Here is a 9,663-nt window from a genome sequence, read left to right as displayed (position 1 = left end):
TAGGGAAAACTGCTTCCCTATCTCTAACATTAGTAGCTGTGTTACCTGTAGTCCGTAAGCTTATACAGACTTCATCTGATAAAAGTGACGTGGTTAACCAGTACAAACAATTTGTCATTTTAAAGTAAAGATTATGTTAAACTAGAACAAACCTGAATCCAAGGTGATGGACTTTGGAGGTTTAATGGGATAGAACACAAAGGGAAATATGGCTCCAGGAATCTGGTTTTGAATCTAATAGGGGTAAGGACAGGACAAGGTGCAGCAGATTAGCTTTTCAATAGTGAAACACTTTAAAATCAGGACAAACTCAAAAATTATGAGCACTACCTGTAGCATTCCACCAATTCAAAAGCAGGAAAAAGCAGCCATTATTGTGGTTCAAAATGTCTCTATTTTCAAAATTAAATCATCCAATCCAAACCATCTAGAAAAGTTTCTAAGATGCTGGTAAAAATCAGCCACAGAATTTTTTCAAAGATTTGTTTTTTAAAAGCTTGAAAATATGCAAGACAACAAATTGTACTTTTTTTGTTGTTGTTGTTGGTTGTAAAGAAAAGTCACAAGAAAATGCATGGAAGATGAATGGTTAATGTTTTTCCTGAACTCAGACTTGTCTGTGGATATTTCCCAGAAGCATTTCAGTATTTCCAAAGGCTGAGAAGCACGGATGTAAAAACCACTGAGTTCAACTCATTTCAAAATGTGACAAATTTAAATAATTCTAAAAAAAAAAAAAAAAATCCAAGTTTTGAAAAAAGTTGCTTTTTTAAATGAGTAACTCTCACTGATTTTTTTTTTACAAGACTCACCTGTATTCTGTAAATTTGAATTCTGAAAGACTTCTGATGTGCAGATGAACTGTATTCTACTTTTAAAGCTGGCAGGTAATTCCTTCTGATAGGAATCTCATTTGGTTGCTGAATTTTCATGTTCATTCCGTTAGGAGTTAAACATACCTACAGTATTATGAAAGAAAAGTTTGTATTCTGTGTATTTCAAAAGACTGCTTTTATAATACACTTTAAAATTTACACTGTTTATTAACGTTGTGAAGATACCTTAGCAGTAAAAGTTTTGCAGCTTTTAAGTCAGATGTCATAACTTTATGTAAGAACAGTCGAAATTTGTCATATATTTCAACCCAAGTAAAAGTACAGAATATTGCAGTTTGAGGGATTACAAGTGTCTAATGTACGGCTTTGTAGATAAAGGCAGAGTAGTACAATATAATGGTCTATGACTGAGATAAAAATGGGTTCATTTACCTGTACTATATTCATTTACCTGCATCACACTTCTAATGAATATCTAGAAGTTAACTACAGACAAGAACAGCAGCATTTGGAGTGTAATGTGCTTCTACATTCCAGATTTATTTCTGGAATGAATTTTTTACATGTTTACGGGGTTTCTCCAAAGATTTTATTTTCTAGGCAGAGATAGAGAGGCGTTTTCAAATGGATTAGGTGAATCAATCATCTCAGTTTTCACTGGAAGTTTTTTGAAAGCCAGCAAATTTGGCACATTGTCTTTTTTATTGTGTATACATGTAAATGACAGAATTAGAGAACTATCAGTATTACCAAAACATTTGATTCCAACTCAATAATCTTATTTTCTGAAGGAGTTAGCTCACTGTACTCTTTGAATTCTTGTTCTAGTTTATCAGTCTGCTTAACACTCATTGGTCTCCATCTTGACTTCTTCTTGGGTTTTGTCTCCCAAACTACATCAGAACTTTGAAAACAGAAAAGAAGACCAAGAAAGAAGGATTAGCTATTTCAAAACAAGTTTCATCTACCATAGCAGCTTTTAATAGGTTAGAACAATGGAATGAGAAAATTCATCATAAAGCCCTGCTGCAGTAAATGAAAGTGACCCAAATTGCCCACTGCCTTCTTGGTACTAGGTGGAAGCCAGTCTCTCCAACATAAGGCAAAAAAGAAAAGTTAACAGCAAGTCTGTATAGCTCCCCATTTTGATGAAGATAGGTATGTGACGATACTTAATCAGGAAGCTCAGTTTCAACATTACTGCAATCCGTTACTCTGCAGTCTCAGTATATATATTCTGTATTTATTCTACATAAACTCCTACATGTATTTTGCCATAGCTGAATTTACTAGAAACTGAGAACTTCAAGTCAAGACAAAACGCCTCCTGAACTATCTCTTACTGGTCATAGCCAGTTTCTTCACCATTCTGTTAAAATGACTAAATAGTGCCTTTGGTTTACATGTTTCCTCTACCGATTTTATGGTGGTGGTTTCTGGTTTTCTTTTTCTGTTGCTTGGTTTTTGTTTTAATGGTATCCCAAAATAATTTCTTTTGTATCTTATTTTTATTATAAGTAAAACATCAAAATAATTAATCATCCTTAAATAGCACTGGACTCTTTTCTGCTTAATTTCACTGTTTATGTGAGAAGCTCTCATGTCTTGATTACACCTTACAGTCAAACCAAAGACACAAGACAGGGCACAATTGAACACAATCAGGCAGGTGGAATCTATTTCTTCTTTCCACAAGTTACTCTATAGCCCACAAACACACAGCTTTCCAGACACAACTCCCTAATCCAGCTCCTTTCAGCTACAGGGTACAGCTGTATCTGTGTTCAGATATATCAACAGCAGAACCACCATAAAAAGGTGAGCCAAAGGGCAAAATAGCAACTATAGAATACTAGCATGAAATTGCTGGGAGTTTTGCTCTTTTTTCCTCTTTTTTTTCATTTCCTTTTCTTTTCCCCCCACCTCCTAAACATGCTGTGATCCGAGAACTTCTGTGGAACTTGTTTCCGCATCAAGTTAGATAAAAACTGCTTTTTCCATTCTTTTTATAAAACATTCACAAATGGAAACATTCTGAATAATAGAGTTTTCTTCACCATTCCAAAGGAATTATCTCTTCCTCTAAGACAGAGCTTGCATGAGTTTGACGTCCACTCAGGACAGAAAGCAACAGCACCAACGATCAGCACTGCTGGACTACTGCCTACGGATGACTGCTTCCAAAAAACACGGGTTCAGTGCAACCTCCACACTACTTCCAATCTAGGCAATTAGCTGCCAGATGTAGTAGAGTGTTGTAGGTCTCAATTTCTCAGGTGAGGGCAAGGACTGCCATTTTGTTTGTGAAAGATAGATGTGAATTTGTGAAGTATACATATGTCAAGTTTTTGCTTCTTTGCTTTGCAGTGTGGTGCAAAGAACAACTCAAGAGAAAAACCCCTCGCTGTAGCAACCTCATGGTTATGAATACACAGAAGTACATGAACGTGGCAATAATATGCAAGTGTCCTTTGAGCATTCTAACCCCCCTCTGTTTTATTATATGACAGCATACATTTCTTAAGCATTATAGAGTTTCTTTTCTGCCTCACTCTGAAATGCTATAGTAGAAAACCTAAAGTATTAGAGATTTGGAGTTCCCATAATTCCTCTAAACTGAATTAAACATAATTCCTCTAAACTAAAAAGAATGACAAGCTGCTACTGCATCAAAAACTTCAACACAGAATCAGGCAATTTGTTTCTGTAACGAATAGAAAAAATCCACTGACACAAGATACCCAGAGACCTTACTCCTTAGAAAAAAAAAAATCTATGATGACTCTCCTAACTACGTGGACAGGAACTTCAGTGAACTGGGAAGTTTGCCACACCCAGTTACAATTATGTGTTGCAAAAACACGTACACCCAAATATAGAAAGCATATGCATAAAAATAAATCACAGTGAAAACATTTCTCTTACAACAGGAAAATACAATGATTTAGTTCTAAATATTTTCCTTTTCTATCGCATTCCAAAATGAAATTCAGTGAGAGAAAATACCTAAAGTTAAACATTTTAGACTGTTGCACTCAAAATAAGTTACCTTGTAATTCCAATATAGGACACCTCTTGCTTCGTATAATTATTAACCAACGAAATTCCAACATCTTGCAAAGACAGAACAATCTCTTGTTCTGCTAGTTCTGCTTTTACACTTTCATATGTCAATTTAAACACATTCTCGTCTTCAGTGATCAGAACAATACGCTGCAGACCTTCAAAAAATGACACTAAATAGATCACTCTTCTACCGTCAAGGGTGAGTATTTCCATTTTGTCCTGCGAACAAGAGAGGAAAAGTTTATACAACTCTATTCATCATTCTACTACACAAGGAAATGTGAAAGATTTAGCAAAGTGAACAACGATCGCAGACATTTTTTTAAAGTACAGGAAAATAAAATTTTAAGTTATGAAGTTTTACAGCAGTCTCTCTCACACACACACATATGCTTTTCAACTGAGGACAACGTTTACTGGTACAATCCCCAGCAAACCACGTTGCTAACATTCTGTGCTTGAACCTCGTATGTGAAAGTGCTGATCATACCCATTATGTGCAGAATTTAATACATACACTGACAAACAGGATAATAAATTAGAATTAAAAGGAGATTTAGATAATAAACATGCCTCTTTGGGGGTAATTTCCTCAGTTCTATTTCCACATCTCCATTTTAGTTTCCTAGATCCTGTTGGGTCTGCCCAAGTATACAACACTGCCTTATTTGGCTGAAGACAGTCTTCCAATTCACAGAGGGAGCTAGAACAAAGTAATATTAAACGTCAATTAATGTTTTGTATCAGTGACTTTTGCAGTCTAGCATTTCAACAGGAACACTGTATTTTTTCAAACTATGAAAACGAAAACTTAAAACAACATCATGGAAAAACATGCCCAAAACCATTCTCAGGACAACAATAATAAAAACAGCATTTATACTTCCAAACATGTATGTATATTTTAGAAACAAAGTATACACATAGATTTTAAATACTAATTTTCTTCCACACTTGTTATTAACAGGGAAATATTAAGTAGAGAAAAAAAAAAAGACAGGCAGTGGACCTTATAAGCTGAAAGAAAAATTCAAGATCTGTGCTGCCTAACATTAATATTCCAAGAGAAGACAAGTGTGTTCAAAAACCATTGTTAGAAGCAGCTTCCACTACATGATTTGCCAAAGGGAAAAAAGTGCAGTGTTCAGAATCAGGGTACAGTAGATATTTCAGACAACAGATTTTAAACTCCAACCCCCCTCCCATAGACTGATGATTGTTGTAGGTCCCTTCCAACTGAAACATCCTAGCCTACTCTTTTCTAGCCTCCACAGTCCACTACAAAAGTTATATACATACACTTACTAAATTTACACTAGGGATGTCCAAAAGCCAGCTAAAAAAGTAAAAATTACTAATCTTTACAGATAAAAACCAAAGCAAATGACTGAATATATTCTTCAGACAGAGAGGAATATATAGCTCCAAGATTAATTTACCTCCTCCACTTTTCAAGTAAAAATCTTTAAAGAACAGTGCTCTGACTGACTGAAAGGAAAAAGTGGCAGAGGCTATTCAGCTTTTAAGAAAGAAACAGGTCAAGCATGCAGTAGATATGCTTACATTTATCAGCACTGCACAGTATCTGCACATCGTAGTAAAGCATTACAAAGACATTCCAAGCTTGAGAATAGAAGCAGTATAGCTGCGTGCAAGTGCAGAACCGAATTTTCACTGATTGCAGGTAATTCGCATTTGTTAAAATAATCTTAGTTTTGGTCTGGCTTGACCATGTAACTACCTACCCATTTTTCAGTCCATTCCCTCAACTCTCCCGTGACTTTTTAACCCCATTCTTTCAGCTAAATCCCGAATAAGTATAATAAAACAGTAAAAGTCTCGAATCTAATTATGTTTACAATGCATTTGTTACTTATTGTGCACAGTCAGTACCTGCACAGTTCCAGAAAAGTCAAGCACATCCTTTGCCACCACCAGGAATGTAAAGGAATGCCAAGGTCAAGGCCACAAAGTTCATATATAAAGAGACCAGAGATCTTCTACAGATCATGAAACAGCTTCCTTAGTTCTAGAAACAGGCACCTAGCATTACATAACTGCTTGCTAACAATTTATTCTCTTCAGTTTGGGTGCTCTGACAAAAGCAGACAGTCATTTCTTTAAAAACAGGCTTCTTAAGAAACAGGCGTGCTTACAATACATGAAATAATAGTTCATATGACTCCATGCAGGCATCCACATTAGAAGTCTTCTTACATACCTTTGTCCATACTCAATAATTTCCTCTTTAGTATGGTTTATCAACAGAAATGGAGCTGCACCATCATGGTAATTAGAAAAGGTGATCACAGTAGAATGTTCGGTCAGGTTAACATCTACTGTAATTCCTCCAAGCTGTCAGACGTAAAAATTATAAAGTAAATAACAGTGGAATTAATTTCTACAAAGCAAATGTAATTTAAATATTTTGGAAAACATTTACTCTCATAAGGTAAAATCATCAAATAACCAGCCAATCAACTTGTTTTAACATATCTATAAAGTATTTCTCTGATCTAACTACTAGGTAACAGGCATTGCACTTAGCCTTCAAGATGACAGACGTGTTCTGTGCTGTCAAAACTCAGGCTGGTAGCAGAGAATTCTTCCTCAAACCATTCATATGTATTAATGGTGTCCAAAACCACTCTACTGTTAAAAACATTTTTATATTTAAAAACCACTAGTAGGTGAGCCTATATGCAACACAGAACTAGGTTTAGTGGAGCCGAAGTTGCTTTTCAAAGTCACTTAGGGTTACTTTAGAACTGATGTAAGTATTTCTCAGCTTCAGCTAGAAAACACTAGCAAGACAATCTCTGTTTCAGAACCTATAGATCTGCTTCGCAGAAAAGCATTTAAAAGGAAACACCTACTGAAACAACTACTACTAACACCTTTTTAAAAGGATATATCTGTGCGTACACACAGGAAAGAGAGAGCACAGAATGAGAGTCATACACACGCATATACTTAAACTTCTCTTCAGCTAGGGTTTTGCAATACTTGATTGTATGGGAAGACAGAAAGTTTTGAGAATGGAAATGAAACAGTTATTTACATCGTTTTCCTTAATTTCTGAGGGCAACCATTTACCTTGTTGTCCAAATGCAGTAGCAGACAGTTTTCTTGCTTATCAAAATTAATCTTCTTTGGGGGGAGATTAGAATTTTCAACTCTAACAAGCAGTTTGTTGGCATCACTTTCAGGCCAAAAGGGAATGCACTAGAAAAAAAAAATCAGATATTTTAAAGTAAGTAAGAAAATAAATCAGATGTTAAATGTCAAACTCACAACAGCCCAAAGTTCACCTACTAAAATTCTACCCCAAAGTTCAGGATCAGAAACTGCATTAAAAACACTAAAATTACTTACCGGAACACATAAACTGAAAGCAACTCAAAAAAAATCAGACTACAGTGAAGAAAACAAGGAGTAAAGGAGCTAAAAGTGAAATAGGAAGACTTCACATTCATATGAAGTAGATACTAAAAATGGATAATGTATACAAAATCCAGAGTACAAAGCTGAGCATGGTTACACTGAAATGTCCAAGCTTGTTATAAACAAGCTAACAAAAAAAAAAAAAAAATCCATTAACAAAACTGTTCTTCCATTAACAGATCTCTTGCCAAATAAAAATAACTTACAAGCCAGTCTTTTAGTGACAATCAATGATGAAAGAGAGATTAGCATAAACACACCCCATAGCATGCAGGACATCAGCATACTAGGTATTCTTCTGAAATATTTTAGATATATAGAGAGGTAGACACATAGATGGACAGATACACAACAATACACATGCACATACACACACATATATGTGGGTACAGAACCTACAAATAAAATATGGAGCAGCTAAAGCAGAGACCGTGTTCTGCTACTCACACCCACAACTGAAATCACAGCTATTCTCTGTTTAAAAACTCCACAATCTCTCTTCAACAGTTTACACATCAAATGGATAAGACATGGAGGCAAGGAAGACAAAACTTTTAATTGCAACTAATGAGAAGTTTCCAGCAAATCAAGAGTCCTGCAGTGGGAACGAGCTGTGATTAACAGTAACTCTCAACCAGCCAAAGTCTGCCTAGGGAGAAAAGCTTTCCTGTATTTCAAACTGTTCACCTGCAATACCCGGAATTTCAGGAGCATCTTTCTCCAGCACAGTTTAAGAAATGAGATGTTTATATTTAATTGTATCTGGGTCCTGGAATTAAATCTTCAATGGTGAAAGACTAGTTCACCAACTTACCATGCCACTAAGTTCCCTTTCCCATTGTTTCTCACACCACAGGAAGCAGGAAGACAAAGCAAAAAAATATAGTTAAACAGCAAGATTGAAGGCATTATCTAATCAGCATGTATCCTGCAGTCAAAGGAAATTTAAACTGTGTTGCAAAGTACCATAAAACACAGCAAGTAAGTCTCAACGTGGAAATTCAGGGAGCTCAAGGGAATTTCAGGGAGAATCAGTCAAGAGTAAATGAAAGTTTAAAATAAAAATCAACAGAAGTAAAAAGGATTGGCTAAACAAGAAGTCACAGGATCAACCACAGAGAACTGAAAAATAAATTTTTGCAATAGTCTTTAGCAACAGAACACGTCACAAAATGATGCTGTTTCCAGTATTTTGACACACACTTGCTAAGTGCTTTACTACGTATTATATTTAGACAACAATCTCCATTCCATAATAGGACCTTTAAATTATATCTAGCACTAGCCTCAGGTACAGATTTTGGCAGCATTTTCTTTCTTTCTTTCTCCAAGGACGTATGTTGGTCAACTGTCTCGCGCTGTACCTAACTTGAAGAACTGTCCTTGGCAAGCCATCTCCTACTACTCACCATCCAGCAACTTCTATTACAACCTCCGAAGAATAACGGGTTTTTCTAAAAATAGTAATTAAGGTTTGCAGAAGATTGACTGCTTCCCAGACAGGGAACATGTCCTAGAGCAGATGGGTTCTACAGAAGGATTGCTTTTTTCCCCCGAGAAGATAGGCTATCTGTCACTAAGAAAGAAGAATGGATAAAAAGAAAAGCAGCAGGAAGGACTCTGCTGAACTTAAAACGACAAAAATAGAATGGAGGGAGAGAAGAGCAACATGAGATGTAAATTAAACATTTCAACTTGTTGAAATGAGCTTGTTGCTCTTTTCAAGATCAACCTAATGTAAAAGAAGTGAGAAGTATTCACAAAAATCACCAGCATTAATTACAAAAACAAAACAACAACAAAAATCAAGGTTAGCTGGATACCGGAGTTCCGTATCTCAAGAGCAGGATCAAACGGGATCTTAATCCCGACAATCTGTCCTGCATGCCCACAGACAGACCAACCATGGCTGGACTGTAAGTAGATTTAGAAGAGGTAAGAAACATACAAGGTTGAGCGATTGGCTTAAATTAACCCAATCAGACCTAACTGTCTCAGCACAGGTTTCTAGAGACTGCTGTCAAAGGGAAAAATATCTACACTGTGTAGAAAGGCAGGCAATTTTGGGACTAAAGTCTGGAATAATTTAGAGGGGGGTACAGATTCCTCTGTTGACCTCTACTACTCCATTTGATACACTGCCATATCTATTCTTTCAAAAGGTATTAGGAATGATCCTAAAGTCTAAAAGCCCTCCTACTTGATAATTGAATAGAGATTAAGATCAATTAATACACTTATGAAACACCTGAAAAGCAATGTGTGGTGCTATGGTCCCACTGCTCCTCAAAGCCATCCTAAGACCTGAGGTGATTTA

The 9,663-nt window shown here is 35.9% G+C and overlaps 1 protein-coding gene across 1 annotated transcript in view; it reads right to left on the bottom strand.

Moving 5' to 3' along the window:
- Positions 1–9,253, bottom strand: part of LOC104490890 (vacuolar protein sorting-associated protein 13A-like) — a 32,262-nt gene extending 23,009 nt beyond the window's left edge. The window contains exons 1-8 of the mRNA XM_010133240.1: positions 9,170–9,253; positions 6,999–7,127; positions 6,124–6,257; positions 4,476–4,605; positions 3,886–4,121; positions 1,587–1,740; positions 813–959; positions 153–234 (exon numbers count right to left, since the gene is read on the bottom strand). Of these exons, the coding sequence (XP_010131542.1) occupies positions 153–234; positions 813–959; positions 1,587–1,740; positions 3,886–4,121; positions 4,476–4,605; positions 6,124–6,257; positions 6,999–7,127; positions 9,170–9,253 (1,096 nt within the window). The remainder of the gene's footprint in view (positions 1–152; positions 235–812; positions 960–1,586; positions 1,741–3,885; positions 4,122–4,475; positions 4,606–6,123; positions 6,258–6,998; positions 7,128–9,169) is intronic.
- Between the last annotated feature and the right edge of the window lie 410 nt (positions 9,254–9,663).

This window comes from Buceros rhinoceros, unplaced genomic scaffold (assembly GCF_000710305.1).
Source record: "Buceros rhinoceros silvestris isolate BGI_N320 unplaced genomic scaffold, ASM71030v1 scaffold5883, whole genome shotgun sequence".
NCBI lineage: Eukaryota > Metazoa > Chordata > Aves > Bucerotiformes > Bucerotidae > Buceros > Buceros rhinoceros.
This window is presented reverse-complemented; position numbering and strand designations above follow the sequence as displayed.